Genomic DNA, 24,947 nt, shown 5'->3' with positions numbered 1-24,947 from the left:
TGGATAGCACCATGATGTTACTACAGGCTCATGCACCACTTGGTAGGACTATTCCTCTTCTCAGCTCCCCACAGAGTACCACTGTGATGACATACGCCCAACCAGGGCCCTCTTTACAGGAAGCATCTCAGAGCGGCTGGAGAATGTGATAAGAGATCTGGGCTGAGGCATAACACCAGTAATGTGTACCAGAGGAAACCTGGCCTAATACAGCGTATCAGATTGCCAAAATTTGAAGGGAGTCTACGATAAAAACTCAGACAGTTACACTCAGCCCTCCTCGCCAGCCCCTCACCTGGTAAGGAGGTTATGTGCCTCCACATATATTTCATGTGCCTTCACCGGGAAACTCTTACTGCTAAAATTCTCATCGAAATCCTTCACTTTACGGATTCTGCAAAACAAAATGGAAATGCCTTCATTAAGGAGGAAATACACGCTTTATTTTGGTAACAACAGTGTGATCTAGTGCTCAAGACCAAGAACTTGAATCAAGGGTCACCTCAGCATTACACATATTAGGAGGACCAACTAAAGGTATCTGAAACTCACCATCCCAGTAGACGTTTCCTTTTGGGAACAATGGGTGTAAGCATTCACAACAGACTTGTTCAAGTATAATTGCACTTGCAATCAACACTGTAGTCATGCAAGATTACAAAAAAGCACGTCAGATGAAACTCAGGTGACCAATGACCATGCATCCTGCCACAGCAGAAATGGCGGACCACGTGAAAAGCTGCACTCAGCCAGTGACTGTCACTTCAGTCCTCTTAACTACAGTCTTCAAACATCCCAAAGGTTTAGCTGTGGGAAAGTCTAATGTGACCTGGTCTAGGTCCCTTACTTTAGGGTGTAAAGAGTAGAGATTTGCTATTTTTACTTCGGGCACTAAAGCTTGGCACAGTTAAAACACCAGATTATCAGTAGCTGTATTAGTAGTCACAACAAATGAGGAGAACTACACATGTTCAGTTGTCTTTTAAAATCTTAACTAATAATCTAACTTTACCTTCCTGAAATAGATTTAAATCCGAGATCTTTGTACCATTATTTGAACCTCCCACCTGCAGTTTGTACATACACACACCTGAGCAGATTAAAAACCCTCCCTGCTGTTTTAATAAAACTAAATAGCTATTATGCAGTTCTTAATACTACCGTTTTCCCTTTCTTCCAATCAAACTGAGATACACCCAAATGACTTCAAGACCTGAAGATTGCACATGTCAGAGCATAGATGGTGACAATCACAAGAATTAGAGCGACTGCCTGAATTCAAATATATGTGTTTTGTTAATATGTATGGCAAAGGTTTAGCCTCTGCATATCTTTGTTGAAGATGGTATACTGAGACAGATGATTGTGAGATGTCTGGACAGCCTCGATATGTTGAAACAGTTGTAGGAAAGGATTTTATAAATGTCTTGGTCATCATAGTTAGCAGGCTATAAATCAGATTCCCATCTCACACTTTGCGCCAAATTAGAATCCAAATTCAAACTTTAATTCCGATTACCATCCCACCCTGTGGACCAAACTATAATCTAAGCTCCATCCCACCACAAGAGCCTCTTGTCTAGATTCCTCTAGGAACCCAATTACATTCCTTAAATCCAGATTTCATGCCCCGCCCTATCAGCCAAGCTATAACCCAGATTCCCATTCCAGCGTGGTACATAGATTCACTGGGCCACTGCCCAAACGGATAAAAAGGACGTGATTGACTGCACTGGTTAACAGCGATTCTGTTTTGCACGCTTGCTGACCTGAATGCACAGCAGAGTTTACAGCAAATAGAAGGCTGTTAAATCCATGCTCAAACGTTCATGTTTCACTGGAGATACTAGAAAATAACACTGTTAAGTTCATGCACTAACTGAGATATTGTGCAGTTTCCCCACTGCCTGAGATTGCCTGGTACATATATCGCTAAGTGGTACCAATCCACTTTATTTGAATGCCCTCTTCACTTGAAAACTTTAATTCTTTTAAAAAATGCGTACTGGTATTTATATCCGACGTGAGCCTTCTAAAGCAACTGGTTTGGCTCATAAGCACTTGCATTATTAAAACATGCGAGTGGTGTCACCAGGAGCCAGTCTACAATTCCTATAGAGGTTGGAGTCCGATATCCCAATTGGGCGGAGTTTAAAAGCGTCCCGTAGACATTATGAATAATTCAGAGCCCCATTTGTGAAACTGCTGGAGTGATCTTTCCTAAGAAGGTGGGAACTCCAGATTTTCATCCATGCTGGGGAAGGGATATGAGCCTCAGGGGCTGAGCTGAGTTTAGATTTCCAGGCGTTGGAGTTGGATTTTGTGCCCCTGGAATTGGGGGTCTGAAGAAGATTGTAAATGTTTGAGGCTGCATGTCCCAGCTGAGTAAAATTGCCGTAAGGTGTGTGGAAAAGTGGAGTGATGAGTGTGTCCTAAATTCCTGATAGCAGATTTCAACTTTAAAAAGGTATAACAGTTTAAGTTAGATAGTTTGTGTTTGAATTGTAAGTCCACAAAAGAAACAGGGTCCTTTTCAGTACCAGGATTTTAAAGCAGAGTGATGCCTCCTCACGGCCACTCATACCAAAAGTCACCCAGCCACTCTAATTTGATCTGCTAATTAAACCACAGTGAGGCAAAGTCTTTAGGGAGTTTTTGGAAGAGTTTTTCATTCATAGAGCGTTAGGAATCAACTGTATCATGAATAATGGGGTAGAGAGTGGAATAAATGGAGACGGCTGATATTGGATATCATCAAAAGAACACATAGCGGGAGAGGAGCAGTTACATCCTTTCTATAGTATGCCATCTAGCAACATTATGAGAAACTGTAGAGAACCACCATGCACCCTGTCTGCCCAGGAAGGCCTGGCGATATCCACCTTCTTCCTTGTTTATTCTCAGCTTTCTGAGGTAAATTCTTGCTTTTTTGCTTTTCCACAAAAAGTCCGTTAATGTATTGCCTAATGATTTTTATAAGTTGTGTGTGAATTTAAAGGGAAGCATAATGATCGGAAAGTTGATTATAGGTGTGAGGATCATTTTAATTGTTTCGAATCTCCCCCACCAAGTAATGAACTTGAGACCATTGTGTGATAAGTTTATTTTATTTTAGAAATAGTTTTCTCTTTGTTAATTGACAGAGTTCGAGAGTCTTTCCAAAACCACATTCCTAATTATTTTAGTGAGCTACTTTGCCATTTGAGGCCAGAATTTTTAATGTGTGAGGAAAAACAATGAATCTTGATTGGGAAGGCGATAGGTTTCTCCCTATTGAGGGTATATCTGGATATCTCTGAATATTTCTAAATTCCTTCTAGGATACAGAGGGTAGCACTGTCAGCTTTCCCTCTGAAGAGGAGGACATCAGAATAAGTTGCCAGTTTCTGTGGGCCAGAAGGAAAAGGAATACCCCCGAAACCGTTTCCAGTCCTGATCAGTTCAAGGAGAGGTTCGACAGACAGTATAAAAAGAAGTGGGGAGAGAGGACAAACCAGACATGTGCCTTGTTTTAAGGGGAATTTATTTGTAGAACAGCCATTGATGTAAACGGTCATTTGTGTATTGTAATAAAGGGCAAATTAAATTCTTACCAAGGCAAAATTTCTGTAGAGTGGCATTCAGAAAGGTCAATGAAACTTTACCAAAGGTCTTTTCTGCGTCCAAGGCTATTGCGGCTGAGGAGGTGTTTAAGGACTTCGCCTTTTCTAGGGCATGGCAAAATGTTCTAATATTATCACTTGCCAATCTACCTTTAAGGAACCCTGTTTGACTCCGAAGAATACGCTTACCCAGCACTTTTTCTTATCTCATAACTAATACTTGGGCCTAGATCTTACAGTCAATATTTATTAACTATATCGGTCGCTAGTTTTTCATTTCCACTGGATCTTCCCCATCCTTGGGTATGATGCCAATTGTTGCCAAAGCAGAAGGGCCTGGGATTTTTTCAGTGTCTGTGAAATAAAGAAACACATTATTGAGGGGTGTCAGTAGTAGTTGTGCATTTCTCTTGTAAAAAATTACTTTTGAAACCCTTTGGACCAGGAGCTTTACTGAATTTTAAACTTGATATGACACTTGAGGATTTTGTCTTGTTCTATTGGTTTATTCGCATTTTCTATCGAGGCTGGATCTAGAGCAGGCAGTGATAACTTATTTAAAACTTCATCAGGGAGACTGTATTATTAGGGGTGTTTAAGGATTCATTGAATCTCGAAAAGAGTCTAAAATGTCAGTCAGTGATGTGACATTTATGCCACTGGCAATTTGATGGCAGGAACTGTAGATTTATTTTGTCCAATTGTAAGTGGTTCGTGAGGAACTGGCCAGCCTTATTCTTTTTGATCATGACCTTTGTTTAGAGACAGGGGCATTAATTTGAAGTTCAAAAGAGATACATGCATGATCTGAGACCACAATTGACTATCTGTGGGGGAGGCTGACTGTTGGAGGAGTTGGTCCTCTAACAGAAGATAATCAATCCTATGGAAGAAGGGAGTCAGGGGGTGTGGGTAAAAAGTATATTCACTGCCAAAAGGGTTGTTAGGGTTGTGAATCCTCTACACATCAGTAAAATTATGAATAGTACATAGATTCATGAGTTGAGCATGTGATCCATTGGGTCTAAATATTACTTGAGATAAACAGTTGAGTGTACCATCTAGAGTAAGGCTGAAGTCACTGCCTAACATTACACCATTCCATTGTCTGAGTTCCATTATACATTTATTGAGAGAAGACCAGAAACTCAGGATCATCCATATTGTGGGCATACAATTTGATGGTGTAAACTTCAGAATCCCCTTTTTGGCTGAAATATTTACCCATTTGCCCTCTTTGTCATATTTATAGACGGTGGCTGAAATATTGGAGTTTTTCGAGGTAAGGGTTACAACTCCATTTTTCTTATGATGTGCAGGTGAATCAAACCAATTTATTCAATGATACTTAAGTTTCAAGGATTCAGTAGGACCTCATTTTGACGCCTGCATGAGTATGATGTTGCCCTTAAGTTTGCTGCAACAATTAGCTATCTTTCTTCATTTCACAGGGTGATTAAGACCTTTGTGGAACTGACTAATATGGTTTTAAAATGATACCCATGCATTGAAGTGTCAGGAAATGTAATCCAGCAATAACCAGCGGAGGATTTCACATATAAATGGGCTGTCAAGATAGATAACCCGGTATCAGGTGAATGGGGATAGGTGAGAAGAGAGCACAAAGGAATAACAGAAAAAAATCACAATCAAGAAAATATAAAAGCCCACCCACCCTGTCCTACAAGAGCACAAGAGCTCAATAACCCACCCAACATTACTGGAAAAATTGGGACAAACAGAAGAACCACAAGACGGCCTCCTAACAGGACAACAATATCAGTTTGGGGAAATAGAGGACATTTGTACGTATAAACCTCTAAAAGCAGCTATAGGAAAATTAGGATTTTCATCCTAATAGTAAAGCAGAACTTGCATGACAAAGCAAAAAAGCAAAAGCCAGACAGTGTTGATCTTCTGCCGATAATATGCGGTTACATCAAGCTACCTTAGATAACATAGGAGAAAACACAATAGCAAAACATTCTAATAAAGCAATATGGTTCATGAAGCTAAACTATGAAATGGCCCTGATCAGCATCCAAAGAATCTAGTCTTATCATTGAACACAAAGTGTTGGATAGAAAGAGACCCGAGTTGGTGTGAAAGGGCTAAGGAACCTTTCCTGCACTTGATGGTGTCTTTCACATAGTCTTAAGCAATACCAATTTTTGCTCCTTCCCAAGATATATACTGATGTTTTTAGGGCTCGTAGCGTTAACCGCTCGAAGCGCGGTCTCGCCAGAGACCCTATTGTCAGCGAGTCTGCTTTCCAGGAAAGGGGACAGGAGCTGGCCGCGCGCTTCTTCCAGAGTCGGAATTGAGCGGGCCATGCGCACGTGAACGCGCTCGCTGTGCCCAGCTCCTGTCTCTTATCCTAGAAAGCTGTACCACACAGCCACACCTCCCCCTGCACGCATGCGCACACACACGAGCGCATCTACACACAAGCACACGCACCAACCCATACAGACACCCCCGCTGTCGCACACATACCCGCACACACACACCAGCGCACCATACACACAAGTGCACCCCCTCCCTCCAAGCCCCACTTACCGCCACTCGGGACTAATGCATCCTCCGCGGGGCTCTCCCTAGGGCATGGGAGCCCCGCGTCACCAGCACTGCTTTTCTGGCCAGCCACTCCGTGGGCGCGGGCTTCCAAAGATGGAAGTCCCGCCCCACGGCAAGTTTCGTTTTTGCCCACGGTTTCGTTTTTGCTTACGTCTTAACTTCCGTGCAAGACAAAATCATTAACAAACAAAATAATTTTTTTTAAATGCCAACTTTCTTGGACTCTTCTCCCCCAGAATAAGAGAAAACAATTCAGACCTCGCCTAAGCCTTATTTGGTTGACACCCCCGTAATATTCAAATCCTATAGCTTGCTTAATCTCCACAACGGCCCCCACAACGCTAAGGATGCCTGGCCTCCACCTTGGGGGTGCCCAGGAGTGGACGCCTCACAGGGAAAGCCAGGATGGGTTCCACAGCGGTATTCGTACAAGCGCCTTGAGACCCTTGCGGGTGGTAGTGCGCTATACAAGTATCAATTTACAATTTTTATCGATTAAACCCAGGCCGGTGTCTGCTGGCGGCGGATAATATATACAGAGATGTCTGCATGCAGCGCCCCTTCCTGCTCCGGTAATCCGACCAACAATCCATTTATCTCCACATTTCCCAGTTATCATTTGAGCCGCAAACGCCACATAAATAGCAAACAGCAAAAGGTGACTCTTCGCCCGCTTGTCTGGTGTCTCGAGCTGCGCTGCAATCATCAGTAATGTCCCTGTTTATATAGAACCAGAAAGGCAGCTGCCGCCCCAAAACACTAACAGCACAGCTCCAAACAGCAGAGTCCCCATTTTGTTTTCTTATTGCAGATTTATTTAGCGCGAATTCGACCCGAGGGTATTGGATTTTTTTGCATACGCACCAGTTATGTTATACAAAGACACATTCATTGTTCGTATGATCAAGGATTTAAGTGATTGGCCCAGAATCACAGGATTCAAGGAACGTAGCTCCCCAGTTCCAAAGTCGGCAGCTCTGGCCATTAGGCCACACCCTCTCCTCATTACCCTATCCAACAATTTGTGCTGATCACTACAGGTTCTTCCTCCTCCCATTCACCAAAACAACTTGACATACTCCGCCCCAATCTCACCCAGGGACAGTGCAACAGACAAAAAACAGGCACCACCCTCCAGCAACTGCACACCTCAACTACCCCAGCGACCTCCGCCACTGCGACTTGAGCACTCGCTGCAGACACTTCAAAGCAAATAATACTTGGAGAAGGGGGTGCGTAGCAGAGACGTTAATTCACCAAAATGTGAGGGGTAGAGGAAGTGACAGCACACGCCATTTGACCTTTATGTTCACTCAAAATATCAATTGAGAAGAGGGCTTGGGCTTGAGAAAAAACCTTTTTTTGTAAATGGAGCGCATTAGTAATAGCCAGGCCCAATGAAAAGATAAGATTGTGTGTCTGCTGCAATTTTCGCATAATCATAGACTTGCTGCATTTGCCACATAATTGACCATCTGCTGAATAATCTGCAATTTTAACAAAATAAAAGAATTTTCTAGCGTAAATTGTTCAAAATTTACTAAAAGTGCAGTGCTATTTCCAAACACATACACTGCCTGCACACACACTTACTATGTGCACGCTGCACAATGCTTCACTCTTCACCCTCACACCTCCTCACCCTCAAACACCCTCACCCTCAAACCCCCTCACCCTCACACCCCCTCACACCCTCTCAAACTTACACACCCTCACTCAACCTTACACCCTCAAACGCCCTCACCCTCACCCCCCTCACACACCCCCTCACCCTTACACTCTCTCACCTTCGCACCCCCTACACCCTCACAACCCCCCACACCCTCACACCCCCCCCACACCTTCACACCCTCCCACACCCTCACACCCCCCACACCCCCCACACCCTCCCCCCCTCACACCCCCTCACCCTCCCTCACTCACCCTCACACACCCTCACCAGCATAGCATAACAAAACATAGCATAACAACACACAGCATAGCATAACAAAACACAGCACAGCATAATAAAAAAGCACAGGATAGCAAAAGATAGCATAGCATAATTATTCCCAACTCTCCTTATTATTGAGCAACATATGACAGTTTGCAAATCATCTTTATACACCAATTCAGAGTTTTCGGAAAATTTATGCAACGCATTGTCATACACAATGCCAATAACTCAAACTTAAATGCTGCGAGCCCTATTGCATTGTAAATGCTTGTTTTCATATGTTTTGAAATCTCCTCATTGTGCTGGTATGTTAGGGGTCCTCGGTTGACTTTAACTCCTGGAAGAGTCTGCAGATTGTCTGTCATGTAAGAGTCTATGAGCTCTTTCGATCTCCAGGTCTTTAGAGAAGGTGATTTTCAAAGTACCGGGGATCCATGTCACATGAAATTCCATGCAGGATTTTGCAGCATTGTCAACACCATTCTAGCAAGCCAAAGAAACGTAGGTTCCCTCTACGACTGCAATTTTCTAAGTCAGCAACTTCCAGTGAGAGGGATGCTAATTTGGAGGACGGAAAGAGCTCTTTCTATCATCTTCCAGACAGCTTCATGATCCTGTTGGCAAAATCTTTGAAATAATTATTTTAGCCCTGGAAGTCTGTCTGCATCAGATCTGTTTTTATTTTCGTACTTTGCGCTAGATCATGCAGGGTAGTGAGTTGTTGAAGAATGAGTTCCATGTTTGTAGATTGGTCTGACTAGGGTGTTAACGTTGAGTCAGGTAGTGGTGGTCTGGATTTAGGTCTCTTCTGCCCTGTTTTGAGTTCCTTAGAGTATATCATTTCTTTGTCTCTACCTTCAGCCATGTTTGTATGTGGAGAAACAAACGTGCACCTCCATTTCGATACCACTAAAAGAATGCAGTGTAAAGTAGAGAATAGAAAAAAGTGTCTACTATGCTGTATAAATGTTAAATAAATAAGGATTCAGAGGAAGTAAAAGGACGATGTGCATGAGGATCTCCACATTCATGCACAAAAGACGAGTAACCACGTGGAGTTTCATAGCTTCCACAACCAAACCAAGCAATCTCTTTATTCGAATGTCAATAACATCATAAAAGATAAACAAATCATACATAACAATTAATAATGGCAATAACGAGATATTACAACTTGAAATCAATATTTTTACGAAAACACAGCTGCGATGCGAAAACTAGTCACTCTAAAACATACATCAGTACTTGGTAACAATTGTAAAAATCTGAGGGCAACCCTGCACTGTTTAAAATTATGAATTTAAAAAAGAGGTAATAAATAACGATTTATATAATGTGCAAAACATCAAAGTGCATCAAAGATTGGGAGGAAACATTATCACAAGCACATTTCTTATTTGCTAAATCCTCATAGTAACGCAGTGGAAAACACAGCATATGACGTATAGAACCAGCTCTGAATTTTAACATTAATGTTCTTTCTCATTTATGAGTCACGTACATTAAATAGGGTTCATTTAGGGTTCTCAAAACGGAGTCATTCCGAACAAGTGATTTGCCTATTCTAGACAATGCCTTTCAGCACAGTATTTTTCCATAAACAAACGTTTCATAATGTTCTTTTCAGCCTTGTATACGGATAAAGGGTTATGAAACAGAATGGGTTAACCCAAAATAATAAAATTTAGTTTAACATAAGAAAGCCAAGGGATATCTAGGCCCCGTGAACAGGGCACACAGGCGTTTATGATGATATGAGTAAAAGAAGCTTGCAGGTTATTCCAAATTCATAGAAACAACAGGGGGACCAGCTTAATGGAATCCTCGAGATACGGTAAGGTCATCTCTTCATGACAGATATAATGGAGAGTTGAGAGAGGAAGTGAGAGAAAAAGCCTACAGAAGCAAGAAACATTGCTTCTGGGCCAGTGCTGGGATGGGGCTTGTCCCCCAGGACACACGTCACCGAAACTGCCTGGCATGCCACGTCAGCGCTACTAAAGCGCGCTTGATACCCCACGGTGTGGGACGTATCCGGGCATGCACCCAGGCCAACAGCAGGCCAGTCTGTGCCCATCAGTGTCCAGAGGAGGCCGGGACACCTCTCTTAGTCCTATTAATTTGTACCATTTGAACTTTTGCTTCCCTTCATCAAGGGCAAAAAGAAAATCTTGAATAATTCTGCTGATGATAACAAGTTTGCTACTATTGACTCCTTTGTTGGTGCGGGCAGCAGGGGTGCTTTCCAAGGAAATCGAACTGACTAAAAGGAGACTTTCTTTAGAAGGGTGAACGGGGTTGGGGGAGTTTTCCTGTATGTGCTCAACTTGATGAAACGCTTGAGGCCCATATTCCTGTTACTAATAATTCTGCTCGTTTGTGTGCACACCTGGAAAGTATGGACAAAGTTTGCACAAATCACAAGCAAGATGATTATGCAGGCAGACACACGTTTTAAAAGATCAGAATCGCCCAGAGATGTTGACAGAATAATACACAGGCGTTCAAGAGATGATGCCTGACCCTCAGATCAAAAGGTGCAGCCAATGAAGTGTTAATAAAGCAATCTTCCCTGGTATAGTCATATAAAAAGGTATAGGTGCAAGTGGGAAAACCCACTGTCCAAAAATTGTGGTAATCACCTCTATACAGCTGATATAGCAAAAAATGCATTCTGGCGTGCATTTTGATGCCTGAACTTCAGCGTGTCTGAATCGAAGTTCAGGTGTTTCTGGAGCACATTAGATGGGGGCCAGAGGTCTCCATAACGGCTATGATGTTATACCAAGTGAGCAACGTCAAGAGCAGTCACTCACACCGCCATCCGGACCTCTTATAGAATTGATATCTTCTTTAAATATTGAACCAACCTCTTATGCGGATGATCCTCAATTAATTCTAGTGCAAGACAAGAACTCTACAAAGGCGGAAGAGAATTTCCGACTATGTCTTACAGAAGTAATTCGCTGGATGGAATGCAATCACCTGAAATGTAATACCCAAAAAACTGAGATAATTTAGTAAGAAAGTCCAACACTTTCACACCTGGCTTATGGTGGCCTAAAGATAGTCGTCCCCACCTGACACGGTAGATGTAGTCAAGAATCTAGGAGTGAAATTTGATACTGCATTATCTCTTCACCCAAAAGTTCTAGAACGCTCTAAAAAGGTTCTTTGACTTGCTCCCGTATACTGTAAAAAAGTGGCTGTTGCTCTAATTACATCTAGCCTGGATTATCTTAATAGCCTTATGCAGGCACGAACTAGTCAATCTTAAAAAAGCTTCACACTGTTCAACACGCGGCAGCACGCCTAGTGCTCAAACTACCTCGCCGTTCTTCAGCCTCAGCAGCCCTATAGTCTTTGCACTGGTTATCCATTCAGAAAAGAGTGCTATTAAAGATCCTGGTAATCACCTTTAGAGCTATTAGAGAATCAGGACCTAAATATTTAACAGCCATGTTTATGCCTTATTTTAATACGCACCTCCTTAGATCCGCATCAGCGAATCTTCTAAAATCTCGAACTTTCAGGTGCAAAATAAATGTTGGTAAATCAGTTGCCACCATCTGGGCCAAAGCCTGGAATCTACTCCTAGGCCATCTCCGACTTGTGCATTCAGAACTTTGCTTCAGGAAATCCTTAAAAACCTGGATTTTTGGAGCCCCTGACCCCATGTGCCTCTCACTTATCTGATCTTCTGCATTAGGCTGCTGTACCTTCTGATCAATACGTATTATCCCGCATAGCATCATGATACTCCCTGGGAGTGACAGTTGCACTTTACAAATAATCAATACAATACAATACAATACAGAAGAAGCAGAATCGCTCTCGATTGGCCAGAAAGAACGCTCAGGTGGCCATCTTGGTCGCACGCTACCCAGGATTAACATAAATATGGTGTAAGGTCACTGGATAGGATGATTTTGACTATGCGAGGTAACTGACAATTGAACGCTTAGTATGTCAAACTGATTTTTTAACAGTGATACTAAACACTAGTTACAATGACTGTGTGAAAGAAAGGCTAATAAGGCAGTGCAGTACATACGCGAGCTGGGAAGCTGCACTCTGTTTCAGCTGTTCAGTCCGCTGCTTTAGACCTTCTTTAGTAAGTGACGACATACGGGCATCACCCTCCGGAGGGATGTAGGGGTCGAAGATTCCAGCTGCATTTTAAAGACAGAAAGTGGGAGGGGAGGGGAGGGGTGGAAATAGAAAAGGGATAAAAATGCGGAGAGGTAAATACATAAAAATTCAACTTGTAAAAGTTCACAAAAATATCATTAATGTCAAACCTAAAATGTGTGAAGGCACCATTAACTTTGCTATCTTGGGAAGTGCTGATGTTAATTTTGCTAATTGCTCTGCAGGTAACCAAGGAATATACATTCAGTACCTGACCAGGTCATGAAATATCCTGCATCGGCATGGTGGGCTGATCAACTCTAAGTAAAAACTTAGGGCCTGATTAGGATCCGGACGGAAACCGTTACGACTGCATCCTAATCAGGCCGTTGGATTCCTTTCCAACCGACCCATTAGGATGGAGTCAGTTGGAAAGGAATAAAACCCAACATTCTGACTGGGCTCCGATGGGCTTGGAGAGCCCGTGCGCCTGTAGGAATGCATTCTGTAATCCAAGGGCAGCTCTTTCCGCCTGAGGGATTGCGATAGCTGATGCCCACAACCTTTTTAAGCCATCCTTTGTAACACAGTAAGGCTTAGGAATCCCACTTTGGGGGCCCCCAGCAGGGCTCCAATGGGTAAAGGCCTCTGGATGGTGGCCTAGGGGGCACCTATGGCGCTTCCCTGATGATCCATGCACCCGGTGGCAGGCACCTTGAGGTACATACAACCGCGGGTGCAGGGATGAACTACACCTCTGCTCTTTGCAATGAGAGCATGCATTCCGTTCGGAATGCATGCTCCTGTAGTAAAGAATCGAATTGCCACAGAACAGTGTTCGATCCTATCCTAATTGCTGGTTTAGGACCGCCAACAGGTGGTTGGTCGGTCCCACTTCCAGAACGATGTCGGATGGACTCTGGTCCGTCCGACATCGTAATCAGGCCCTTAGTGTTAGGTTGACAAAGATGCAGAAACCTACCTAAGTTATATTAAGAATGGATGGATGGCTGATGTACAAAGGGTGACAGAGGCCAGGCACGGTACCCAATCTCCAGTGGGAAGTCTTTGGCAATGCAGTGCAGAGCCTGGTCTCCAGCCAGGGCATGTGCCTAACCCCTTTCTTTGGCCGTGTGCAGGGAAGGGTTGTGATGCAGTCATAGCCTTTTGCCAGGGCCTGTGCCCAACCCCTGCAGACACCCAACCCATAAGTCTAATAATTATTTTATTTATATATTTTTCTACACTACAGTACTACTGACCAAGTGTTATATCTGCATGGCACGTGCAAGCTTCACTGAGTGAATCCCTCTGTGTGCCCCCCCCATGAGTGCCGGGCCGGGGTGAGTGGATTAGTGAGTCAATATTATATATACAATTTTGGCGTGATATCACAAATAGTAATGTAAAACGTATGATAATAATTATGAGTTAGCCCACTGGGGCGAGAAAATATCTATTGTATATAATACACAATTTGAGCTGAATGTCGTGACAATGTTTGCAAATCACGATTGTTTACCACTCCAAGATGGCTGACACAACTCTATGGGGAGTGACCAGCAGCAGTCCTCTTTCACTGCAAACTATTTGATATGAAAATAGCACCCAGCACTAATCAATTTCACTGTGACCAAGCCTTAGTGGCGAAACGCGTCGGTAGGCAGCTACCTGATTTTGTGCCTTTAATAAAAGCTGAAGCATCCAGAAGTAGCCTGCGTATTTTCTTCGTGGAGGAAGAAATGTGTTTTGAATGTCAAAGGGTGTCCAGCACCCACGCAGGCTCGCCGCAACTTTGAGACCAGGAGCAGCCGGGAATGGTGGTTTGTTTATGTTAGCAAATGCTCCAGGTTTCCCGTGAACGAACTCCGCGATACCAATCGGCAGTAAAACACAGAGTTATTGTGTATCAAGTGGCGGAGGAGGAGCTTTATGACTGAACGTTGATGTGCAAACGTACAGATCGGTAGCGGTAAGACCCGGAATCTAACTCCAGGTGGAAGCAGCTACGCGGCAAGAAGGAACGCAAGGGTTGCTCCGTCAGGAAAGCGGGCGCGCGTTTAAACCTCCATTCGTTCGTGGTAGCGGAGTGGATTAAAACGGGAACAGTACCGTTTGTCTAAGTCTGGATGCTGAACGCGCTGGGCTCAGCGCTATAACTGAAAACAAGACGCAAAAGATGGCGGCTCGCTTTGAAGCCAAGAGGAAAGCGATATCAGATCGTCTCTTTTTTACTGATACTACAACTGGAACCAACACCGAAGGGCAACCGCAGAGCGATCATTCATTATTAAGTAACGAGGTAAAAATACAGCAGCTGTTTGATGAATTGGATAAACTGCACCACAAAGAGGAGGCTAAATGGTGGGAAGCCGAATCTCTACAGAAATACCTCGATGTGCAACGAGTGCCGAGAGGCTTAAGAATCTATACTATCCCCACCTTCGAAAAACCCTGACCCGGAGATGTTGGAAGAGTGGTCATGTAATTCAAAGGACTGTTTGGCTACAACGATGCGAATTCTTATCAAATACGCAATCAAAGACAGAGCGAAGTTACTGTAACAGATTGATGCATTGCTAGTAGATTTGGCAAAATTAACAACGTAGGAGAAAAATCTAGAATTCATGACTAAACTAGAAGGGCGCTTAAAGAAACTTGAAGATGACATCACTGCCAAAAACAACGTAAATTTATTAGAGACTTTAAAGATTATCAAACGGGCAGAACTTTGACATTCCATAAAAAATATGACTATCTATTCCAGAAAGCTAATGCTATTCCAAATGAGAGTACTAAAGCTAATATCACAGTGGAAGGTGATAGTACTGCCCCGGAAGAGAGTGATGCGTCAGATGGTAATCTATCAGATGCGCCAGGCAGCACAATGGGAACACCAGCGCGTGGAGGTGGCAGAGGACAGATCAATTTCCTCGCGCAATTTCAAATGCTGAACAAAGCTAAGCAAAACCAACAAGGAGGGCAAGAGGACCAGGATTTTCGCAGGGGCCGAGGACGAAACTTTCGAGGCAAAGCCGGAGGATTCAGAGGAACCAAAAAGCAAGGAGAAGAAAGAAGAGACGATTTCAATACACCCGCACCCATGCAGACAAGAGCAAGAAGAGGAATAAAATGACTGTGGTCAACCTCTCTAAACGTGAGTTAAACAATATTGAAATTGATTTACTAGCTTTAGGACTGTCCTTTTGCCCTATACGCAAAATGGACTATGTACAAACTCGCATAGACACATTTTGTTTTATTCGCAAATTGAAATTATAAAAATGGTTTCAATTCCATGCACCTAACATAGAAACAGAATCAAGAGGAGATCCTGTAAGAACTTTGAATTTATCTGATATTGAAACCTTACAAACTGTGACTGAGTTAGATGAGGCAATCGACTATCATGACAATACTATGCTTAATCTAGACAATTAGGAATTGACAATTGATAAACCTTGTAAGAGTGGTTTTAAACCCAAATCGACATTTGTACCTGTAATCCACAGCGATGCAATAGATGTTTTTGAAAGAAGTGTTACAAGAGACTTGAAAAAAATACGCCATTGCACCAAAGGCTTAGCTAAGCAAAACTTAACGTGTGAACAGAGTGAGGCACTTGATTCCCTAAAAAATGATGACTCCGTAGTAATCCGCCAGTCGGACAAGGAAGGGAATGTGTGGTTTGGGGAAAAACTGAATACATATCAGAAGGTCTAAGACAGTTGGAAGATGAACAATGTTATCAACAGGCGACTTTGGAAGAGTTAAAACTCTCCTATGATAAGTACGATGAGATGCTTTTGTACTGGTATGAAAGCGGCATTTTGGAGAAGGGTGAATATTTGGGACTTGGATGTAGCTACCCCAAAACGCCTATTTTATACCTCTTACCCAAACTGCATAAAGACCCACTATTGTCACCAGGCAGGCCCATTGTGTCCTCTATGGGGTCACAATTGGAAACAACATCCAAATATATAGACTTCTTCCTGAGACCATTTGTAATTTCTTTGCCAGCATATCTGAGGGACACCATGCACTTCCTGAATGTGATCAATGACTTAGCCTGGGAACCTGACTACTTGTTGATCACCTTGGATGTGACTAGTTTATATACATCCATTAAACACGAAGCAGGTATCCTAGCAATAAGACACTTTCTGAGAGCTAGATCAATCAATACTTTAATGCATACTGAAATGTTGGTTGATATGACGTACTACTGTCTCACCAACTACTTTTTCTATTTCAATGACCAACTGTACAGACACACACAAGGGATGGCGATGGGCACCTGCTTCGCTCCCAGCTACGCAAACTTGTTCATGGGCTGGTGGGAGGAGCAGGTGTCCAGTAGCCAAGGTGACCAGGGAGAGCGGGTCATATTCTGAACCCGCTTTATAGATGATATATTCTGTATATGGAAAGGAGACGAAGCCAGTGCTAGGAAATACATCTCAGACCTTAATGTTAATGATTGGAACATTAAATTAACATCTCACATTAGTAAAGAAAAGGTAATATTCCTAGATACACTAGTGGAAGTAAAGAACAACAAGATAGCTACAAAACTCCACAGAAAGGAAACTGCGGGCAACAGCCTCGTTTATGCTTCCAGTGCGCACCCCTACAGCCTTATTCAGAGTATCCCTTATGGGGAATTGTTAAGAGCTAAAAGAAACAGCAGCAGTTTGATAGAATTTGAAGTGGAGAAATCAGTGATGATTGATCGATGCAGAGAAAGAGGGTATACTGACAAAATAATTAATCAAGCAGTTGAAAGAGTCAGCAAGGTAGCAAGAACTGACCTGTTAGTACCTAAACAGAGATCATTGAAGGAGGAAGATGAGACAGTGAGGTTCATCACTACATACTCAGGTCAAGCTTATAGGGTCCGCCAAATATTGACTAAAAACTGGCCAATCCTAACTACTGACACTTTCCTGAGTAAACATGTGAAAGAATTCCCTCAGATAACTTTTAGAAAAGGGAAATCACTGAAGGATGATTTGAGTAAAAACACAGTGATATCCAGAAAAGAACCTAAAAATTCGAGCCCAGGAGGTTTTGAATGTTGTATGAAATGCAAGGCCTGCAAAGGCAGTAACAACTGTGCGAAAGTTAAAGTACCAAACAGCTCCAAAATGTTTACAATCAAAGGGCCCTTTGATTGCAATACTGAATTCTGCGTTTATTGTCTAATTTGTCCCTGTGGCAAATTTTATATTGGTAGTACCAAACACAGGGCAAAGATCAGGATATTGGAGCATAAACAAGCAATTAGAAATAACAACGAACAATATCCTGTTGCTCGTCACTTTAAGACATATCATAATCAAAATGACAATTTACTGAAGTATGTTGTGTTGGATGCGGTTAAGCAAACTGTAAGAGGGGGAGATAGACTGCACCAATTGAGAATTTTAGAATCCAAATTCATTATTGATTTCGAAACACTACATCCTATAGGGATGAATTGTAGTGAAGAAATAGCAGTCCATCTATGACAGCAGCTATACAGAATACAAGAACACGTCTGAATGCCTCTATAAATGTTTTTTATCTTGTAAATAGTGATGAAATATGTTTTTTAAGTACACATTTGCTATTTTTCTTTCTTTTGCACAGGAATGTAGGACCGAGTGAAAGATCCAGGGACATCATGGAATTGAGTAACAGTACAATGATTGAGTGTTGTTCACGATTAATGCTTATTCTGTGTCAGTTTATTCATGCCCACTTGGGCGAGACAATTTTTGGCGTGATATCACAAATAATAATGTAAAACGTATGATAATAATTATGAGTTAGCCCACTGGGGCGAGAAAATATCTATTGTATATAATACACAATTTGAGCTGAATGTCGTGACAATGTTTGCAAATCATGATTGTTTACCACTCCAAGATGGCTGACACAACTCTATGGGGAGTGACCAGCAGCAGTCCTCTTTCACTGCAAACTATTTGATATGTAAATAGCACCCAGCACTAATCAATTTCACCGTGACCAAGCCTTAGTGGCGAAATGCGTCGGTAGGCAGCTACCTGATTTTGTGCCTTTAATAAAAGAACACTGAAGCATCCAGAAGTAGCCTGCGTATTTTCTTCGTGGAGGAAGAAATGTGTGATATATATATATATATATATATCAGGCAATCCGCTTCCAAACACTTTCTGGAATCTCGCCAGCCGGCAAGGATACACGGACCAATTAGGCGCTGAATTTTCTTTATTAGCAGAGAGTTGTCAAAGACGTTTCGGCTCAACGGAGCCTTGTTCACATGACAATGTTTTAGTGAAAGGACAGCCCTTTTGAAGTGAAAGTGTCGGAAATAATAAACATCACCTGTGCATTCATTGGAATGGACATAGAAAACATACTACAATTACTCAGTAGTAGGTCTACAGCAACAAGATATAGGTTACTTTGATAGGATAACAGTGAAATACCTAAATATCCGTATTTAATGTAATATCATACAAATTCTATAAAAAAAATATATATATATATATATATTCATATATATATATATACAGGGTTTGCTAGAAACAGAAATCACAGTAAAATACCTGTTTTTATCTGGTATACCAAGTTCCCGGTATTTACATTTAATACAACGTGTTAAAAGATTGTGATTATCTGACATTTTAAAATATTACTTGAATAGATAGATCGCCTGGATTTTTGGTTAAGAGAAAGAGGCCAGTAATAAAGTGCAAATGCAGGTTTTAGCTAAGAGATGTGCAAATAATGCTAACAGTGCTTTAATTATGTGCAAATATCGCAAAATATGGCAATTTAAGCAAACTGTAAACTCTCAATATGTGCAAAACAAGCTATTATCTCCCCTCCTAAGTCTAAATCCTCTTTCACGGCAAATATTGTTCCATAACATAAATATATATATATATAAACTTAATCCTGTGTTCACACTCCTTTGAAAAACAGGCACCGACTCCGTGGGATTCCAAATCAAGGGTCTTTATTAACAAGAAAAACGATCAGACGCGTTTCGGCGGATATATATATATATATATATATATATAGTCAAAACCTCCAAATGTGCATGCTGCAAACCACAGAGAAATGGGAGGTTGTTTTCTACTTCACGAAGCAGGTTTTTATTTTCACATTTTACAAGTGAACCGCAAAGTGCTGAAACCCAGACGTGTTTCGGCGAACACAGTCGCCTTGCTCACTGGAAAAGAGTGAATAGTGACCCAACATATTTTAAAACACCTTCAACCAATCCTGTGCATGGAGGTCACATGGTTTATACTCCATAGCCATTGAAAACAGGTTTATGAATTCCACGCTATATCCAACAGGGACGCTGGTAAGGACCCCATGCAATTTTGCAAAAGCAAGTTTGTAACCAGAAATTTAAAACTGGATAAACAATTATGCCATTATTTGAAATTACATAAGATATATATCTGTACAAATACGGATTGATAGTCATCATTCAAAAATTCTCTCGATGGCAATAAATGAGCTAATCTGTAAAAATCACAGTAATATTAGATAATAGTGAAAAATACTTCTAAGAACAAAACTCATTGATGATTACATATATTGATAACTGCATAATACATGTTTAAAATATATGTATGTTCAAGAAGAAAATCTATACTACTATTATAAAGAGAGAACACAAACCTTTGAGCCAGGTAAACTCGAAAAGTACACCACCAATCAAAACACCCAAGACATCTTTGAAAACCTCAGGGCAAGCAGAAGGACATAGGCTATTAAAAATAAAAAATATACGTTGTTTAAAAAATGTCGAAATAAAAATAAAGTAGTCCCTTGCAAGTAGCGCCGGCCGCGACGTCTGCGTGATGACATCATTTGCGTTTGCGCTCCCTGGCAACACTTCCGGAAATGGCCCGAAGATCGCGACCTGCTGGGAGGACTGCCGCGGCCCTGCTTGCTGCTGGGCGAAGTGGCGGCCTGTGCGGGCGGGGCGCATGGAGAGTGGCGGCCTGTGCGGGCGGGTGCCTGGAGAGTGGCGGCCTGTGTGGGCGGGGCGCCTGGAGAGTGGCGGCCTGTGCGGGCGGGGCGCCTGGAGAGTGGCGGCCTGTGCGGGCGGGGCGCCTGGAGCGGGGCCGGCGGCTGAGGTAAGGCTCAGGCTCTCCGGAACACGGGCGGGAGGGGGCCGGGGCGGGAGGGGGCCGGGGGCAGAAGTGCACGCAAGCCTCAAATGCTGCCCCCAGCACCTTTCTGCCCCAGGCAACGCTGGGGCGGGCTGCTAGTATATATATAAGATGCTACATTCGTTGCATAATGGCATACATTTCACTAAGCTCAAAAAATCACTGTATTTAAATTCTACCAAAGTCCATTACCCTTATCCGAACCAAGTTCTCCAAAAGTGCTAGTGCTAAAGTGCAAAATCAGATAGTGATACTAGTGATCTATATAATAAAAGATCAAAGAGTCTTCAACCCCACACCAATACCATTTCAATCGAAATCGTTTGTTAATTTGACCCAGCCGGGTACAAAATCAAATTGGTTGAAAGGTTGGGGCGAGCTCAGGACTAAAAGAGGAACAATTGAAAAATAACATAATAATCCCAAATTAGGTAAAAATTAATAAGAACTGGGTACTGCAAAAAATTGAAATAAACTTTGGGTATACAGAACCAACAATTTAGATGGAAACAACAATTTAAAGTAAAAAAATGGCCAAGCATAGTCTTTTTGAAGTTGAATTGAGTTTCAGTCATTTCCAAGACAGTATTCCATCGGTAACAAGGAGCCAATAAATATCATAAAACCATTCATTCATAAAACTAATCTCATAAATTCATGTTAAAATGCATACAAACTGACCACAAGACCGATATAAAAACCATCAATTAAAAATGACCTAAAACCAATTATGATACATATTAACAATCATGGTTAAAATTTGAAAACTTCAAAATCTAAAGGAACCAAATCACTATTCTCTAGTTGCCCTATAAGTAATGATGTAGATCCTCACAGATGTTAAGACCCCTCGGACTCTTAGAGTCCATTTCAATGATGTATTTTGTTTATAACTGTCTGAGGGACTTTTCCCTGTTGCCTCCCCTCTTGTTCTGTGGGACACTGTCAATTGCGAAATATTGCAGAACATTCAGATTGTTGTTGTGTTCTGTTCTGACGTGTCGGGCAACAGGGTATGTGGGATCTGCATGGACTGTTGCTCTCAAGTGTTGTAAAATACGAGCATGGACCTGAAGTTTCGTACTTCCTATGTACTGCAAACCGCAAATGCATTTTGAAACATAAACGGCATACTCGGTTCTACAAGTATAATGTCCTCTTATCGGAATGGGAACATCTGAGAAAGCATTTACATAGGATTTTGTATTAATTCCATACTTACAAGCCCTGCATGTACTGCATTTAAAAAAAAACTTCTTCGGAGACAGCCAATTACTTTTGTTGTATAGTTCGGGGCTAGTTTTGACAAGATCCCTCCGCATGGAGTGTGCCTTGCAATAAGTAAAATTGGGTTTACCCGGTAAAACTCCATTTAGAACAGCATCGGTCAACACTATCGGCCACTGCTTATTTACAATTCGCTTGATAGAATGAGACTGCCTACTATAGGTAGTGATTAATCTACACAAATTCACAGACTCGGAATCAGAATTTACCCTAGAACTGGGGACAGATGGAACATCCACTATGTGTAGTGGAATTAAAGTTCTGGGACATGGTGATGCCCACCCCCCAAAGGAAGTGGTCATCTAGGGGGTTTAGTGAATCAAGTGATAGGTAGCCCATTGGCTACTACCCATCACTCTCCTAAAAGTCCCTAATTTGAGTATTTAGGGGACCCCCTGTTACCAGGACTTGAAATTTCAACGAACATAAAAACAATTTTTTTTAAAAAGTGGACCAATAAGACTGCTGACCCGAGATCAGAGGAGCACAACTGACTTGACGCCAACCCTGACAGCCTGCCTGCTGCTGCACCCGAACCTCGTGAAGCAACTGACTCGTCCTGCCGCTGTGCAGACTCCAAGAAACCCGGGTGACTGTCAGTGCTTTGCCAATCGCCAAAGAAACTCCCTCGGAGTAGAGGAGCTACTCCCTTGCAGCTGCAGGCAAAGAAGCAATGCTGGGTACACTGGCCTGCTGCCTATGGGGACTACCGACATAGCAGCCACCCAGGAAGAGGTAGCCATGATCCTAAAGGTCGGATCTATCCTCCCCTAAGTGTGAGGACAACTGGGCAAACCAGAGCCGCACAACACCAACACTTGGGGTACTGGACTCCTTGCAGCAACCAAGGCTTGTTGTGAGCAGACTGGACACCAATATCATGGAAAACCTACCTGCATGTCAAGGGGCTTCAGGGACAGTGAGAGACACAACGAGAGTGGCCCAGCTGCCCTGTTTACCCCCTTCTGAACAAACCTAAGACAAAGAGTGAGTCCTCGATTGCCGCCACCCGACACCTCAAAGCACCCCTGCATCAGCGCTCCAAAGCTAGAGTCCAAGGAGGGTGTTGTTGCCGACGGGGTCCAGAGACCCACAACAGCCAATCCCATCTTTGGGTTTGGCCAGACTTGACTTCTAGTCGTCGCCTGCAGCTTCTTTCAGGAGGCCACCTCCTACCGCTAGTAACTCCCACACTTAACCTGATGCCAAAATACACCACTGCACCCGAGCTCCACAGCCCGTGGAGAAGTGGGCAAATGGTGTCCCTACGTGCCAGAGAATCGCGAATATCGGACCCCTCTGTGGGTTCCTCCGAACTGGTCACACTGTCCCAGCTTGCAGCCTTTTTCTGACTGGACCCTTACCCATTGAAGTGATTGGGACACCCGACACCTTAACCCACTTCTGCACCCAGATGCCTCTGAGCCTTCCGAGGTGACCTGTTGGTGTGGTCTAGGATCTCATCCATTCTCAACTTAAGTCCCAAAGAACAGTCCCATAAATAGTTTTAAGTGCCCAAATGCAGTACATGCAAGTAACCAGTTGAAACTAAATGGAGACAAGACGGAGGTCCTCATATTGGGAAAACAGAAAGACCTGTGGAATTCTTTCCACTGGCCTACCCAAATGGGAAATCTCCCGGTACCCACCACCCAGGATTGCAACCTAGTCAAGTCAAGTCAAGTCAGAGAATTTATATAGCGCGCTACATACCCAGAGGGTCTCAAGGCGCTTGAGGAGGGGAGGGGAATTACTTGTCAAATATCCACGTTTTAAGTTGCTTTCTGAATTCTAGGTGGTTCTGGGTAAGGCGAAGGTAAGTGGGAAGTGAGTTCCAGGTTTTAGCTGCTAGGTAGGAGAAGGATCTACCTCCCATGGTGGTTTTGTTGATGCGAGGTACAGTGGCAAGGGCTTGGTTGGATGATCGTAGCTGGCGGGAGGGGGTGTAGAAGGACAGTCGTGTGTTGAGGCATTCTGGTCCGATTTCGTAGAGTGCTTTGTGTGCGTGGGTTAGGAGCCGGAAAGTGATCCTCTTATTGACGGGAAGCCAGTGGAGGTTTTTCAGGTGGCCAGAGATATGTTCTTTACGCGGGATGTCTAGTATGATCCTGGCTGAGGCGTTTTGGATTCGTTGGAGTTTTTTCTGGAGTTTAGCGGTAGTACCGGCGTAGAGGGTGTTTCCATAGTCCAGTCGGCTCGTGACCAGAGCGTGGGTGACAGTTTTCCTAGTTTCGGTGGGGATCCAACGAAATGTTTTTTTGAGCATGCGAAGAATGTTGAAGCAGGATGAAGAGACGGCGTTGACTTGTCTGTTCATCGAAAGTGAGGAATCCAGGATGACGCCCAGGTTCCGTGCGTGGTCTGTCGGGATGGGTGCTTTTCCAAGGGCTTCTGGCCACCAAGAGTCGTCCCATGCTGAGGGGGAGGTACCTAAGATGAGGACTTCTGTTTTATCTGAGTTCAGTTTCAGACGGCTGTGTTTCATCCATTCGGCTACTTCTTTCATTCCTTCGTGAAGGTTAGTTTTGGCGGTGCTGGGGTCATTGGTGAGTGATAGGATCAGTTGAGTGTCAGGGGTCATCATGGACAGCACTCTCTCCATGAAACAGTAATCCGGCAAGGTGGGAGCCTTATGTTTTACCATCTTGAAATGGCTGAGAAAAATTCTCTGGATGCTGCCCATTTCCACCCAAAAAACCGTAGTCAATGCCCTTATCACATCCCGGCTTGACTACGGTAACATCCTGTACCTGGGTTCAAATAAAGCCGTAGTGCGGAGACTGCAACTAGTCCAGAACTCAGCTGCTAGGCTGCTGTGTAAAATCCCAAAAACCGCCAGCATCTCGGCTCATCTGCGAGACCTACATTGGCTCAGGGTGGAGAACCGTATCAAGTTCAAAGCCCTGAGCTATATGTTCAGGATAAAAGCGGGCACAGCGCCTAAATATCTTCAAGCTTTAGTCCAACCTTACACACCTAAGCGTATCCTACGGTCACAATCCGCAGCCAATTTTTGCGTGCCTAGGTTCAAACTATCAAGAATGGGAGGCAGATCATTCTCACACTTAGGTCCATCTCTCTGGAATGAGCTACCCCCCCATATACGCAAGGAGGTAAACTACTCGAGGTTCCGTAAAAACATCAAAACCTGGTTGTTTGATCAATAACAGCTCCTGCCAGGTCCCATGCCTTACCACTGTGCTACGTCATGGCGCCGGGAAACCCTTGTTGGGTAGCTGCGCGCATTAT

The 24,947-nt window shown here is 43.1% G+C and overlaps 1 protein-coding gene across 1 annotated transcript in view; it reads right to left on the bottom strand.

Annotated features, from left to right (window-relative positions):
- Nucleotides 1-24,947, bottom strand: part of MRPL45 (mitochondrial ribosomal protein L45) — an 86,970-nt gene that overhangs the window by 4,662 nt on the left and 57,361 nt on the right. Inside the window, exons 3-4 of the mRNA XM_086949204.1 lie at nt 12,170-12,287; nt 296-394 (exon numbers count right to left, since the gene is read on the bottom strand). Coding sequence (XP_086805330.1) covers nt 296-394; nt 12,170-12,287 — 217 coding nt within the window. The remainder of the gene's footprint in view (nt 1-295; nt 395-12,169; nt 12,288-24,947) is intronic.

This window comes from Lissotriton vulgaris, unplaced genomic scaffold (genome assembly GCF_964263255.1).
Source record: "Lissotriton vulgaris unplaced genomic scaffold, aLisVul1.2 SCAFFOLD_749, whole genome shotgun sequence".
In the NCBI taxonomy this organism is placed as follows: domain Eukaryota; kingdom Metazoa; phylum Chordata; class Amphibia; order Caudata; family Salamandridae; genus Lissotriton; species Lissotriton vulgaris.
The sequence above is the reverse complement of the archived record's forward strand: the minus strand, read 5'-3'. Positions and strand labels throughout refer to the sequence as shown.